Source organism: Haemaphysalis longicornis, unplaced genomic scaffold (assembly GCF_048455015.1).
Source record: "Haemaphysalis longicornis isolate Haplotype H1 unplaced genomic scaffold, Haemaphysalis longicornis Haplotype H1 scaffold_14, whole genome shotgun sequence".
NCBI classification, from domain to species: Eukaryota; Metazoa; Arthropoda; class Arachnida; order Ixodida; family Ixodidae; genus Haemaphysalis; species Haemaphysalis longicornis.
Genome location: NW_027526245.1, coordinates 19,558,463 through 19,574,809, shown reverse-complemented (window position 1 = coordinate 19,574,809; position 16,347 = coordinate 19,558,463). Strand labels below are relative to the sequence as shown.

At 48.7% G+C, this 16,347-nt stretch overlaps 1 protein-coding gene across 1 annotated transcript in view; it reads right to left on the bottom strand.

The window, feature by feature from the left end:
• The window catches only part of LOC144165177 (glutathione hydrolase-like YwrD proenzyme), a 118,058-nt gene extending 101,933 nt beyond the window's left edge, over window positions 1-16,125 (bottom strand). The window contains exons 1-2 of the mRNA XM_077695288.1: window positions 15,955-16,125; window positions 1,913-2,066 (exon numbers count right to left, since the gene is read on the bottom strand). Coding sequence (XP_077551414.1) covers window positions 1,913-2,066; window positions 15,955-16,048 — 248 coding nt within the window. The 5' untranslated portion in view covers window positions 16,049-16,125. The remainder of the gene's footprint in view (window positions 1-1,912; window positions 2,067-15,954) is intronic.
• Between the last annotated feature and the right edge of the window lie 222 nt (window positions 16,126-16,347).

The window sequence follows — 16,347 nt, the reverse complement described above, 5'->3', positions numbered from 1 at the left end:
CAATACACAACGTTCGTCCTACACCGAAAAACTGGAGTCTGTGTTTAGTCAAACAACTACTTGAGGAAACACTGTCTCAGGAATCCAGCCTGTTGCTCACCGTGTTGCGAATCTGGTAGCATGAGCGGTGATGAAGTCCGTTGATCCGAAGTTGGGGCCGCGTACGGCGAAGAAAGAAATTTATGCACATATATTTACATAGCGATTGACTGAGTAAACAGGGTTCTTCCGCTCCTGCGCGCACGAGATTAAATAACCAGGTCGGGTCCGCCCCCTTTCACCCTTTCTCCCGCTGCTTTCAGGAAAGCCCCTATGACGGAAATCCGTGGCACTGAAATTGACGTCCACACACTCACTTTTCCTCTCGCATAGGTCAGCGTACGGTTGACTTAGGTGGTGCAACCTTCCTTAAGTTGAAGCCCTTAAGACACTCTGAGGTTAAGACGCGTGGGCCCGGTCGGTAATCCGGCGTCGAGCACTCGTTGAATAGCGGCGTCTCGGACCGACAACTAAGGGGCCCACGATGCGCGGCTCGCAGCTGAAGATTGCCGCCGAAACAGCAATAATGAACGCCTGTGCCCATCCCTCCCTGCAACATTCTCGCTCATTGTGACTTGCCTTGCCGGCGGGCACTTGGGTTACCATGAAGCCGCGGAAAGCGGCTTGTGTCCAACAGCAGAGTCCGTCGCCCCCACGTCCTTGAGCAGAAAGCCTTTTCGCTCCCCGTCGATGAGCGCGGGCGGGATGGGAGGACCGGCGAAACCCGGACGACGGGAAGATTGGGTGCTTGAACCCGATAATCTTGCAGACGGTCGTCGAAATGCCCATACGCCGATCGCAACAACTCCAAACCTGTCCGCCGACTTCTTAAGTACATACGGTATGACCACCTCCTTGTTACACTGGTCGGCACCCTGTATCCGATGAGCGAATTTTTTCCATTGTTTTACAAGACGCTGACAGATTGTCTGGAGCGTAGACAAAGGGAAGCCAGCGTTCTCCAGCCGAATTTTCTGCGCATTGAAGCTTTGTTGCACCAAATAATAACAGCACACGTTGACAGCCGATTTGAGGCACATGTGGGCTATCATTTTTTTAACTAGCTTCGAATGAAAAGAAGCGAACTTTAAGAGCGGCTTGCTAGAACGGAGCGCGTACATACAACATGCATGGTACTGTGAAAAACGGCGCCCGAGATCAGAAAATTTCTAAGTGCTGTGAACGGGAACCTCGTCCATGAACTTCCAACCTTGCCTTAAAGGCATCACGAGCACCACATTTGAAGGACTCAGTTGGCAGGGTATATATGGGCATTAGTGACGACAGGTGCTCTCTGTCGTCACTAAAAAGTACGCCCTGTAGCCACTTGTCACTTCATTGCAAGAAATGCAAGTGTACCCCGTCCTTCAATGACACAACGATACTATACAAACACAAATCAAACGACAACAGGAGTGGTGGAAGCTTTCCACATTAAGAGATTGGGAGAAGGCTGCATAAGCCACCCATCGTTATCCCTGTCAGATAAGAAAGTTACTTTGCTGGTGTCAGGTTTGTAAGAGGGAACGGGCGAACGAACAATCTTGCAGTTGTTTTTTACCATGTAGCGTATAAAAACCTTGCCGCTATTTTTACTGATGCGCGCAGTCATTGCACATGACCAGATGTATGTGTATATGTTCCTTTCCTTTGAATAAACTTTAGTTTAAAATCATCGCCTGTGCTTCTTTTCTGTCTCCGTAAGTTTAGTTCATTTAGCGCTGTTAGAAGAATGAAAAGTTGCCAGTTTGGCAACCAATCGCCATACTGGGAGTGATGCACAAGCGAGCTGATGCAGCAGTACCCGTCAGGCTCTTCGGATGACTGAGCTCCGCGCTTGCCTTTACCTATCCCAAGAGAAAAGTGCACACACCTGCCCTCGATGCACAGCACACGCCTCGTGCGGTTGCAGTAGAAGAGCGCGAAGCAGTCTCCCCCGACGCCCGTTGCGTACGGCTTGAGGACCTGGAGGGCGGCCGCGGCGGCCACGGCAGCGTCAGCAGCGTTTCCGCCCTGGCTCAGCAACTCTGCAACAGCGCCGCACAATCGTCACCGCACCGCCTCGATTCCCGTGCGCGAAGGAAGGGACTCGAAAGGCCTTGAGAAGTAATTGAACGTCACGTAGTTTCGAAAATGCGCCAGCCGACGTTCGGCTCCCGCATTTCGGCCGAGTGTTTCGGTGCTCCGGTGTTTCGGCCGAGGATTGCTACTGTGATATTTTGACACAAGTACCCACTAAGATCTGCAAAAAAGTGATACAAATACATTTATTTATTTTATATTTATTTATTAAATACTGCGGGCCCATTGAAGGGCCGAAGAAGGAGGGTCATAGCATAAAAGTGCCCATGAAAACACATATCAGCAAACAGTTTCTTGGGTGGCATCAAGGGTTGCAGCGTTTGAGGGTGAAAGCTGCTTACACTCTGTTATGGTTCGAGGAAAAAAAGAGTATTTGAATATGTTAGTTCTGGCGTAGTGTGTGGCAAGTGATTGGAGGTGCCTATTCTTGACAACCGGGCTGTGGATGGCTTGATGTAAGAGTCAGGTTGGAGGGATAATTTGATGTTTTTTAGTAGAAACAGGAATTTTAGCCGTAACCTTTTTCTTCGAATTTGCAGCGTAGGAATTCTATTTTTCTTCAAGAAGAGGATACGAGAGTCAGTTGCACGATAACTGGCGAATATAAATCAGACAGCTTTACGTTGAATCATTTCAAGGGCATCGATGTTAATTTTTGTGTAAGGGTCCCATACCGAACATGTGTATTCTAATTTTGGGCTTATTATGAAAGTATAAGTGAGGAGCTTAACGTTAGCAGGAGCATGGCGCAGTTTATGCCTCAAAAAACAGAGTTCACGAAAGCGGATGAGCAAATATTTTAACGTGTTTATTCCAACTAAGGTTATTGGTTCAAGTTACGCCTAAGTATTCATATTCGTTAGCTTTTGAAAGTGGACGAGCAGGGAGATGGTATGGGAAGAAAAGGCTATTTCTTTTGGTAGTAATTTTCCTGAAAACAGTTTTATCTGGATTAAACTGCATCCCCCATTTATTGCAACATGCAATATTGTTATTCAAGGAGGAGTTATGTAGTCGTTGGTCACCATGGTTAGAGATTTCCTTAAGGGGGGCACAGGCGTGTGCCCCAGGCGTGTATCCCGGGGACCAGATGATGCGTATGGCGATGCCTTCCAGTTGAAGGTCTCGGATGGCATGTAGTATATTCGCGGCCGTATAATTATGTGAAAATGTTCGGTTCAATTCTGTAAGGGTGACGTGAGAATCTGTAATGATGCGAAATTTTCGGGTTGAGAGTGAGTCACAATGGTCACGGATGGCTCAGTGCTTGAGAAAGGTATTGAATACGCACTAACCAGTGGTCTCTACAAGATGGTGTAATAACCTGGACCGACACCTATAAAAATCGTCGCACCTATCTCTTCACGGTTTTGCGAACTATATGTTCACGGACTTCAAAATGCTATCCACCATTTCAGGTGACTGAACCTTGAACAGTGTTCGTTTTTCGATTATTCCCTCCCTTCCTTCATGTCCGTCCCCTTCCCTAATAGGGAATTCATGCCCCTCTGATAATAAAGGCATTCCTCCTCCTCCTACAAGCTTAAGTGTCGGGTGCAATATATTAGAATGAACTGGTCAGATTTGCATCATTCTTGCTGCATTTGAAATGTTATAAACTGAACAGTGCAATAAAACCACAAGAAGATAGAATTTAGTTTTGCTAGCACAAGATTTCATGCCGTGCATGTGCATTTTTGGAAAAATGGGTAATTGACGACCTCACGTTCAGTAAGTTGGAAGTGTTTCCAAAACAATGTTAAAATTACTTCTGTGTTGTAGTGGCTCTCCTTGGTCATTTTACAGCACAAAGGGATAGGAAGTATTTGAGTACTTCATGGGTAGGTAATGCAAAATTTGTTCGATTTCGGGGCGAATTCGCCCCGAGCGCAAACACAGTCGACCCCTGGCGGCGGCGGGACGAACCGCTCCTAGTGTGGATGGCACTGTTGCGTCGTCTGCTTTTTCACGTTGCGCGCGGCGCAAGACGCGTGCTGCACACGACAAAAGAACCAATATGTGTACTGGTTTGAAAGTAAGCAATAACATAGTTACCTCTGCTAGCGCATTTCCTCTAGAAACGCAATAATCGGCGGGCGTTGCGGGTTAATGGGCTGGTTTAATTCAACAAAACATCTTCGCCGTGGTCACCGCTTGAGGGTAAAACTTGTTATAAACATTGCTTCCACGCATTGCACTATTCTTATTGTTGAGTGCAGCCGTCTGCCGTTTCGGGAACGTCGAAGGGTGCTTTTTGAAGGTGGCGTGGTGATTATTTAAAGGATATAAGTTTAGTACGCGAAACGGGTAAGAAGCGACAAGATCTGTGCATACCCGTGCATTTTCTACACCCTTCTAAAATTACGCTGTTTCCTTATAGAAAGAAGAAACACAGAAAAACAATTACAGTGCCCACGACCGTGCGCTATCGCCCCTATATTACCGGGGACGTATTTTACACCCGCAAGTGCCTGTGTGATCGTGTTCTTCCTGTACCTTTTCTAAAATAAATAGCATTTTAGGACAGTCATTGGTTATACTGAGTTACTAATTTTACGTATTATTTTACGTTTCTATGGATGCGCAAGAGTATTTTGGGAGGATTTCTCGGTAAAATGAAGCAGTTGTGAGTTTGCGTATGTCATGTGGCATTTCGTGCGTCATTTTGATATATCACATTTTCAAATGCCGACAAGAATCACCTTGTCCAGAAATGTGACTCACACAGCATAACCAAATGCCTAATATAGTCACGCCTTAACCTCTTAGGGTGTACGTAAGTTTAAAGAAAGAGGAAAAATCGCTTAATAAAATACACGTTGTTGCCCACATGCGTGAGAGGTGTGTGCCATGGCTCGCTTTTTTTTTCAATTTTTTCCTACAGTGCTTGCTTCAATACAATTTGGAGAAGGCGAGCCACAATTTCTGGACAATCTCGGACCAAAGGGGGGGGGGATAATCAGTTTTGAAAATAAGTGTTGAAGTAATGCTTTTTCACCGCTTCAGAACACGACGCCCTGGCGTACTTTCGATTGTAAGTAATACTGATAACCAATGTTTGGCTTTTCGCGTGACATGCGTTCTCTTCTCGCTGCTCTTGCAACTTTGGCAACCCCCCCCCCCCCCCCCCCCCTCCTGGAAAAAACGGAAATGCAAAGGAAACTTTTACCCTTGCATTTTTTTTACCAATCCTCAAGAATTAAATGCCAAGGCAAAGGCGATGTCCAGTCTACAAAACAAAGTAGTTACCGGGAACCCGTTGCGCTGATTCGCAACGAGAAATAAAAAGAAACTTTTACTACATCTGCAACAGCGCAACTTCATTTGGCATCTTTAAGGTTCATAAGCGACCTTATACGCAAGAATGCAAACACATCTCGCTGTTGCAGGCACCTGTTAGATTTTAAAAGGAACGCAAATGGTCAACAGAGCAGCCGTAACAGAAAATTCGCGCTCACTGTGATGTCCCAGAAGCTTGGTTTGCACACTGTAAACCTGCCTGTCACTTTGCGAAAACCTAGCTAAACATGAAATGTTGCTTGCACTGCATGCGTTGACAATTCAATTCGCAAGTTCACTTGCAACGAAAGCCGTAAATAAGTGATCCGACACCGTCATTCATCAAACCTTCCTTCAGAGTTGCTAAAATTTCGTTTAAAAGATCCGTTAGAGCGGTTACATTTATATCTCTGCGCTGATCAAAATTCTGTAATTTTATGTTGCCTTTCGGACACACAAAAATATCGTAAGCTCTTAAAAACAATGTCGGGGCAGGTAGGTGGTGTTACCATTTCAGGGCATCCCACAAATGCAAAAATGCGTCATGCTACCAGTGAAAGCAATTGAGATTGCCGTTGTAAACTGAATTTCAGGGATCGAGGCTTCATGATTGGTCTCTGCTTATGTTTTTATTGAAGGCTGAAAGCCATAGTTTGGAAAGATCGTGCTTGCTACGAGCCACGGCGTACAGGTTACAGCCATTACAGCCATTCTGAGATTCCCGGTGGGTCGTCGCTTTTTTGGCGTTGTAATGAAAACGTAGTGCCGCTTCCATACTATACATTGAACGTTGAGGAACCGAACTACAGCATACCACTCTTGTTTGCGGCTTTTGTGCGCACATACGGCGGGAAGAAGGCACGAAGAGCGCCCACAGTGTGCATTTTTACGGCCGCTCAGCGGAGCATCCACCCTAGCAGCGCGACGCTGTCGCCACCTACATGTCGATCTCGCGGCGATCTCTCCGCCGTACGGCAGTGCTGGTGTCGAGGCACCCGGCCTGGAGGAGTGGATCGCGGTAAATTTAAATCGACTTGAGCAAACCTTCATCGAGTTTACCTTGAGAGGAGCGCGACGGAAGAGGAACAGCACGAGAAGTGAGCGGGAAAGCGAAGGGAGGCATTTACTTGCAAATGTCGGCAAAGACTATCGTCTTTTGTCTACATTTGCAACAAGAGGAGCAGATACGCGGCAATTTTTTTCTTGGACTGTGGTAGTTTTTTGCGTGCCTTTGACTATCCTTATTAATTTAGCAGTTACGCAAATGTAACCCCCGTTACTCAACGGCCTGTCTGGGCATGAAATAAACAAAAAATATAAATCTCTGGGTAATTTTGACGCGGTTGCCGTTTTTGTTAAATGTTAAGTTAATTTTTCCTCTTATTGTTATGTTACCCTTTTTTTCTATCCATGCCTGTTCCTATGTGAGGCTGCTTTAGGTAATATGGGTGAATATGCTCTCTGTATCCCTTCTACGTCGACAGCTAAGTTGTCAAAGAATTGAGTGCCATTCCCCCTTCTGAAGACGGGTGGATGATCAGCGAAGCTGTTGGTGGTTTATTGGTTGGCCACAAACTCCCGCTTCAACAACCTGGTCCCGCCGGGAAAGCAGTCAGCGTTAACGTAATACGCTGCATAGCGAAAACGCACGATGGCGACGTCTTGCGTTTTCCACTTCGCGGTATTCGTGGTCCCGCCGAGCATCACGCTTACGCTTGGAACATGCGACGAGATCGTCGACGCTGGTGTTCTTCGGCCGCACTCCATCGCATTGCCCCATGTGTATATTTCTTCTTCTGTGCGTAGGCTTCACCGTGAGACACAGAATGTGGGAAAGTCATGGCTTACAGCCACCGAGCTCACACGACCTGGTAAAGACCGCTTTAAATCTCAGCGCAAATTAATTGCTGCGAAGGTCTTTTTACGAATGCTAAATATGCCATCTTGCATCACAGTATGAAGTGCCGCAGGCAAACAGGTGGCCGAAGGGAGATTGTGTTCCGAAGTGCGGAGTGGAGCGGCTTTTCTCGGAATACGCACGCCTAAAAAATGGGGGAACTAGCTTACAGTGGCTCCTGTGCCGTAAATAAAGACCCAACCTAAAGTCAGTACATAGACGGGCTTGCTGCTCTCAATCCCGAGCTATCTATTGATGTATTTACATTATTTTATTTACACAGTACCCAGAGTGGCTGGGGCCTCACAAGGGGAGGGCAGTACAATAAAAAACAGTAAAGAAATAGGTAAAGCAACGTGACTTCTGCAGCTATTTTCATATATAAAAAAACAATAAAACACAGACACACAAAACACGCAAATCGCGCATGCATACATGTAGATGTAATTTTACAACGCTACGACAACATAGTAAAGAAAGCATCATTGTTATGTGCCCTAACAATATGACTAGTTAGGCACTTCCAATCACTTGCTGTTTGAGGAAAACATATTTTAAACGTCACTTTCAGAAGCGAATTCACGGACCTCAAACTCATGATGTAAGGAATTCAGGTTTATTATGAGGTTCAAGTAGGTATTGTTCACGCCGGAACCGTTGGTTCAACGGTAAACTGAATGAAAAAGAAATTAAGCGAAGTTTTCTACGGCGGCTTTGTAGAAGTTCCCATCCCACTGTATCCTTCTGTACCGTAGAACGGAACTTCATCGTATAATTTCATAAACATAATTTGCGGCTTCATTTTGTGTTATCCCAGTTTAGGGATGGTTTTACTGGTGCATGGGTCCCTAACCGTGAAGGCATACTCCACAACCGATGTGACGTTTGACTTGCACAGAAGCTCGTTGAGGAAAATGTTCAGCGTTCCGGTGAAGGATTGTACAGGCCTGAGCTGCAACGTGACCGGCATGACGATTCCAAGAGACATCGGGGGTTAAAACTACTCCCAAGTATTTATACGCAAGTACCTGTTCTCATGCAGTACTATTTATACGATACAAAGTATTTTGTGGGATGTTGTTCTCTGATAAACATCAAAGGAGCGTATTTTGACAAGTGTAACCGCATTTGCCATAGTTCACATCACAGGGTAATTCAGTACAGGGTAATTCGTTCCACATCTTGCTGTAAGACGCCAGCATCCCCCCTGCGAAAAGTACTGCTGTACAAGACAAGTCGTCAGAAAACAGCTTCATATTAGAAAGAACTCCATCGCTAAAAACATTACTAAAAACCAAGAACAGCTGAGGACCTAACGGACCCCTGAGGTACACCGGATGTAACTTTCGCGTGGAAGATTCCATCTCATGGACTATTAAGAATGCCCTCGCAGCTTTAAATATTGTGAGCGTTTATTGGTGTCTTGACTCATGAAGAAGACTCCTTTAATGAATTAATTGTTATTCGCTAGTGGGACCAATCTCTCACCTGTACATACCCATTATCGTCATCATTTGTGGATTATCATCATCGTCTGGTCTCGTTCGGCTGAGTCACCGAGTTCCCTGCGGGCTGAGTAAAGAGACCTGCCTTGGGATTACCGTTTCCTTGTTCCAGTCTGTTTCCCTCTTACAAGTGGTGGAGGTTGCGTTCGACCCCGACCTCTACCTCAACCGGCCGCACCCCTGGAGGTTCGTTCAGGACGTCGTGTGCAACCCCCAACCCGCCCAATGGAGCGAGAAGGAGCGCAGAATACCGCCGCTTCTGCCCCGGCATTGATGGTGACCTGCCGCCAGAGCGAACCTCCTTTCTTCGCTGGCCTCCGCGGTGATGACGTCGAGGAGTGGGTTGAGCAGTATAACAGCGTCAGCCAATTTAATGGGTGGAACAACACTTTTAAGCTGCAGACCGTCAGGTTCTACTTGACTAAGGTTGCCGAGACGTGGTACCTCAACAACCAAGGTGGCATATCTGACTCGGCCGACTTCACTGAGCAGCTGCGTCGGATTTTCGGCTCGCCGTCTGCTCGCTCCGATGGAGCGAAGCGTGCACTTGAAGCCCGCTGGCAGCGCTCTGACGAGACGTAAGTATCGTACATTGAGGACGTCCTTGCCCTTTGCCGTCGGGTTAGCCCTGACATGTCGGAGGCTGACAAGGTTCGCCATATCCTCAAGGGCATCACAGAGTCCGCATTCAATGCACTTGCGCTGCAAAATCCATCCACCGTGAATGACATACGTACCACATGCCAGCGTCTTGATGAACTTCAAGCAATGCGCCTCCAGCCAGCTCATGGACAAGCTCGTCTTCCTGCCGAAGCGGACTTGCGTGTTTTAATCCGCAGCATAATTCGTGAGGAACTTCAGCTACAAGCTTCGCCCTGTGGTCATGGAGACCGATGCTCCCAGCCTGCGACTAACTTGCGGGAGATTATCAAGGAGGAATTGGCGTCGATAACGGGAAATCCACGCAATGGGCCCCCAGTTGTTTTCGACGTGCCGTCTTACGCGGAAGCAGCTTCCCGAACGCCGGTCTCGAACATGGAAATTTTTGTGCCTCCGCCCGTGCTCGGTAGAGTCGCAGCCGTCTCCTCGCCGCCTTCGGCTCAGACTGGCTACACAAACTGGCGGCCGCGTCTGGATGTTCGGCCTAATGACCGCCCAGTGTGCTTCTACTGCGGTATTCGAGGCCATATCTCTCGCTTCTGTCGACTGCGCCAGCAAGATGAGCAGCGAGGCTACGCTCCGTACGAACGCGACGTTCGCTACAACTACGGTCCTAGGGAACGTGCGTATCCCCCTCGACAGCGCTCACCGTCTCCTCATGATTCGGGCGACCCTTCCCGCTGTTACCGTGATCCGACGAGACGGCGTTCGCTTACGCCTCCGCGCCGTTTTGTGTCACCTCTCGGCCCCGTTCTACGTGACCCTGGCAGCCAATCGGAAAACTAGATGCTGCAGTTTATGGAGGGGAAACTGCATTGGTCGAACTAATCACAACTCCTCCAGAGCGCCCATCAAATATTTGGCCAGTAATAGTGGAAGGTATATCTGTGCAAGCTTTAGTGGACACCGGGGCCAGTATTTCTGTGATGCATTTGGATTTGTGTACACGCTTACGTAAAGTGCGAACCCCATACTCTGGCCCGGCACTATACAGCGGGAATGGACATCTTATAAAGCCTGTTGCAACTTGTACAGCACGCGTTTTCATCGGGGACGATCGACACCATATTGAATTTGCGGTTCTGCCAGACTGTGCTCACGAACTAATTTTCGGTTGGGATTTTCTTTCGTCAGCTTCCGCCATTATCTCCTGTTCTCAACAAGCTATTCACATTACGAACACCGAACCTTCTTCTGCTCCAAGTCCCCGACATCAGTTCTTGACTTTGCATGCCGACCACGTTCTGGCACCCGGTAGTAAAGAGGTCCTGGTGGTTTTTTCTAGCAGCATTTCTGACGGGGATGTCGTGGCCTCACCGTCAACCCGGTTGCTTCCTCGAGGAATTGCCATGTCGGCGTGCCTTCTCCACTTTTCACGGGGACTTGCAGCTCTGGCCGTCATCAACACCACGGGTGAGCCCATTCTATTACCAAAGGGCATGACCATCGCTTCAGTGGTCGATGTAGCGCCCGCATCTGTCGTCTCTAGCTCCCTAACGCCGTCAGGCATGTGCGGTCTCACTACTTCGGATGGTTTGTCAGCTCTTACCGCTGCCATTAGCCCAGACCTGACGACCACACAGACAGAAAAGTTACTTCAGGTACTGAAGAAGCACATTGCATCTTTTGATGTGAATTCCTCCACGCTAAAACGAACGTCCGTGGCCGCACACCGAATTGAGATAGATGGCTCGGCGGTTGTACGCCGTTGCCCCTACCGTGTGTCTTCGCATGAGCGGAAGATTATAGAAGACCACGTCGCTGACATGCTCAAGCGTGGTGTTATACGTCCATCATCGAGCCCGTGGTCATCGCCAGTCGTGTTCGTAGAGAAAAAGGACGGCTCAGTTCGCTTTTGTGTCGATTACCGTGCCCTCAATAAGATCACTCGGAAAGACGTATATCCGATGCCACGCATCGATGACGCTCTCGACCGTCTTCAAGGAGCGGAGTTCTTCTCCAGCCTTGATTTACGATCCGGTTATTGGCAAATCCCGATGCACGAAGATAACAAATAAAAGACGGCCTTCGCCACTCCCGACGGGCTTTACGAGTTCAATGTTATGCCCTTCGGGCTATGTAATGCGCCCGCGACATTTGAACGCATGATTGATACCGTGCTCCGCGGCCTCAAATGGAAAACTTGCCTCTGCTACCTCGACGACATTGTTGTTTTTTCAACCACGTTTGAGCAACATCTCCAACGTCTCGACGAGGTACTGGCGTGTCTCTCAAATGCCGGACTACAGATTAATACAAAAAAGTGCACATTCGCCAGCAAATCGATAAAGGTGTTAGGGGACATCGTGAGCAAAACCGGAATACAGCCAGACCCTGCGAAGATTTCTGCAGTTCTAAATTTTCCGCGCCCGCAACAGCAGAAAGACCTTCGCAGCTTTCTTGGACTATCATCGTACTTCCGTCGCTTCATACGAAATTGTGCAACAGTTTCTTCTCCTCTCAATAACCTCTTGCGTTCTGGCACAGCTTTTGTTTGGAGTGAAGATTGCGAACGGGCTTTTCAAGCTCTGAAAAACGCACTCACGTCGAGCCCCGTGCTTTGCCACTTCGATGACGCTGCACCAAGGGTTCTACACATGGACGCCAGTGGTCAAGGCATCGGTGCAGTCTTGTTGCAACTCGATTCGTGCAAGAGGGAGCGAGTGGTCGCCTATGGTAGCCGCACGCTGACGTCGGCAGAACAAAACTATACAATCACGGAGAAGGAATGCCTTGCTGTTGTGTGGGCCATCGAAAAGTTCCGCCCTTACTTGTACGGTCGACATTTCAATGTCGTCACTGACCATCACGCACTGTGTTGGTTGTCGACGTTGAAGAACCTCTCCGGCCGCCTCGGCCGTTGGGTTCTCCGTCTACAGCAGTATCATTTTACCATCACGTACAAGTCCGGCAAAAAGCATTTAGATGCAGATGCCCTCTCACCCTGCCTCTTATCGCAATCCGCTGTCTGCTTCTCGCCGGCAAGCAAGCCTGCTTTATCCATGGCGCCCATTGCTTACTCCACGGTTGATGACATTAGTCTCCCGGCCATACAGCGCGACGATACTTTTTGTCGCAAGATAATCGACCGGATAGACGGCTCCGCGCGACCTCCCAACAGCCGGTTACGTCGCCAACTCCAGAAGTTTCGGCTTGAAAACGGGGTTCTGCACCGTTACAGCCACCACCCTACAGGGGCCAGGTGGGTCCCTGTCCTACCTCGGGAGCTACGCGCAGCTGTGTTAGAGGTATTTCACGATGATCCGACAGCAGGACATCTCGGGTTTGACAAAACCTACGACCGCATTCGTTGTCGCTTCTTTTGGCCTGGGATGTCGACTAGCGTGGCGAAGTACATTTCTTCATGCACCAAATGCCAGCACCGAAAACGCACTACGACTCCGCCAGCCGGCTTGCTACAACCGGCACCTTGTCCTTCGGCGCCCTTCGAAGCTGTGGGCATTGACCTGTACGGCCCGCTTCCCAGCACACCAAACGGCTATCGCTGGATAGTGACTGCTGTCGACCATCTAACCAGGTACGCCGAGACGGTCCCTCTACGATCTGGCTGCGCCCAAGAAATCGCTGACTTTCTGCTGCAGAATATCATCTTGCGCCACGGTGCACCCCGCGTCCTTTTAAGCGACCGCGGCAAGGCCTACTTGTCCCGAATTGTGGCGGAAGTGCTTCAAGCGGCAAATACGATTCATAAAACAACCAGCAGCTATCATCCTCAGACGAACGGCCTCACTGAACGCTTTCACCGGACTCTCTCCGACATGCTCTCTATGTATATCAAACCAGACCACACCAACTGGGACCAAATTCTTCTGTTTGTAACCTTTGCATACAACACAGCAATTCAGCGCACCACTAGCTACTCACCATTTTTCCTGGTTTTTGGCCGTTCCCCTTCATTCTTTATTGATACCACTTTCTTATCCGCACCGGTCTCTCCCATTACCCCATTTTCTGACCAGTTCATCTCCCGGATTAACCACTGTCGACACCTAGCCCGCATCCACACTGAAGCAACACAGTAGGAACGAAAAGCCCATTACGATGCCGAGCACCGCAACATCAATTTTCATCCCGGTGAAGAAGTGCTTTTGTGGACCCCGACACGTTCGCCCGGCCTGTGCGAGAAGTTTCTGCACCGCTATATTGGCCCATACACTGTCATTGCGCAAACTTCACCTGTCAACTATAGAGTGTCTCCTGCAGTTGCCTCCAACGACCGTCGCCGACGTGGAAGTGAAGTCGTTCATGTTTCTCGTATGAAGCGTTTTACCCAGCGCGCGCCTTAGCTACAAGCGTCCAGGCGGCCGCTTCCCAGCGAGGGGGGGGAAAGTGGGAGCGTTTATTGGTGTCTTGACTCATGAAGAAGACTCCTGGAATGAATTAATTGTAATTCGCTAGTGGGACGAATCTCTCACCTGTACATACCCATTATCGTCATCATTTGTGAATTATCATCATCGTCTGTTCTCGTTCGGCTGAGTCGCCGAGTTCCCTGCGGGCTGAGTAAAGAGACCTGCCTTGGGATTACCGTTTCCTTGTTCCAGTCTGTATCCCTCTTACAATATTTTTGAATCCAAGATATGGCCTGTTCGTGAAGGTTGTAACTCAGTACTTTTTAATTAAGAGGCAATGGGGAACAGTATCAAATGATTTTCTAAAATCCAAGTATATACAGTCAAACCCGGCTCTAATGAACCCGGATAGAGCAAATTATGCTATATATCGAAAAAAAATAATTCAGTTACGAAAATGCATGGGAAACATATTCCTTATAACGAAGTTCACATCCGATATATCGAACTCTGCGCGTCTAGAATGGCCGCCGAAATGCATGGTCTCGGAGCGGTGATTGACATGTAGATTGGCCGCGACCACGGAGCAAGAGTTGCGACTTAGACATTGCGCCTCGCACGGAGCGAAATGACGCCCGACACTTTCCGTAACTGTTTCCGACGCGCGGGACTCTCGACGGAACCCGCGCAGTGAGCGAGCCCGGACCAAGACAGCAGCATCGATGAACTGTGGGAAGAGCTCCCCCACATTCCCGATGATGTCGGGAGTGAAAGCCGTCCGACGCTTATAATGAAGCGCTTTCGGCAGTCAATGTGCTCCGCCAATGCTTCTTAGATTTTGGAGGACGCGGACTCGAACTGGTGCAAATAATGTTTCGTGTAGTTCGTCTAGTTGAAGCCGCCAAAACGAAAGTGAAAACAAAAATCACCGCTTTTTTCTTTGCATCCCCTCCACCGGGCGGGTGCCCTAACAACTGCACCTGTTGTTTTAATAAAGATTTGTTTCATTCATTCATTCTTTGCAAAGTAGGCAGTTCAGGCGGAAAGTACCTTTAATACTTGAAATAAATGGATTATTTTTGGTATGGTAACGGCTACTTTACTGTGTTCGTTTTTGCATGCGGGAATGGTGGAGTTGAGGAGAGGGAGGGGGGCTAACATGTAACGATAAGTTCGTTTGCTAACATGTAACGATAAGTTCGTTATAGGCTCCGCTATATCGAACAAATCGCGGTGCATATTGCAATTCATTATAAACGGGTTTGACTGTAAAACCGAAAACATGTCATCTAACGCGCCAGAAAGATCGTTCACATATTCACACGAGAAACCCATGCTGTGTGACATTGGATAACGAATTCCCATTCATGTGTTCAAGAATACTGCTATACACGTCATGTTCCAAAATTTTACAGACAACGCAAGTTAGGAATACTTTTCTACAATTGGAAGCAATGTCAGTAGTGCCCAGTTTGTGGATTGGAACTACTGTGCATTTTTCCAATCATCTGGAATGCAACAATCGCGCAACAACGTTTCATACATAATTTTGAAGTAAGGCGCAAGCGACTGTGCACGAAGTGTCAGTATGTTGCTTCATAGGCCATCAGGTCCGCCAACTTTGGAAACATTGAAATGTTCTAACAAACACTCAATTCGACATGTACCTAACATAATATCTTGCAGCAAGACTGTGAGCGTGTTGCTGCTTTGTTTCGTCTGCAGTGTGCTGGCAAACAAGCAGAGGAGTAGGTGCCTTTTTGCGCAGAAACTGTAGACTGACGCGGATAAAGCGAACGCCACAGCGTCTTGCAGTTGCTGTGGCGGCCACTGGCGTCACTACGGGCACGTTGTGCTCCCGCCGCCTTTAGCTGCTGACTGAAGAGCCGAATTATCAGCGCATTGGGCGCGCAGCTTCGCTGAAGAAGCTGAGAGACGAATGACTGCGTCCCCCGAGGCCGAACTCGTGATTATTTACCGGTGGTTTAGCGTAGATGTCTAAGGTTGAATTGCTTCTGCCCCGCGGAAAAAATTGGGCGCTCCTTTGTACACACAAAGCAGCCCGGTAAGTTACAATAGGACTGCAGGAACACTGCTTCAGGTGTCCCACCGGGAGCAGCCACTCCTTCTTCGATTGACCCCCACAGTCGGAAAAGTGGTTGGTGCGTGGCCAGCTTACCGACGGCAGCGGCTGTGGCCAGAGGGTCGTCGGTGCTGGCGCCGCCGGTTAGCGACAGCACGGGCGACCGCCGGGAGCTGAACGGACCGGCCATTCTTCGCTGTCGTCGCGCGCTTATCTGCGTGAAGGGACGCGAGCAACAAACTTGGCGCTCGGCTGCTGATAACAAAGAAGCTGCCGTGCAGCTACAAATGGAAGCAAAAGATATGACCCTCTGCAGCGGGCCCTTCCCCAGTCGCGTTGCAAAAATAGGTCGTGAAGGGGCCGAGGTCCCGCGCCGAGTTCGAGCGTGTACGAGCGTGTAAGTGAATTTCAGACAAGACTTGGGCTATGTTCAGACCCGGCCGGACTCAGGAGAGGTGGGCGCCCAAAGAAATAATAGTAACAGAGGAC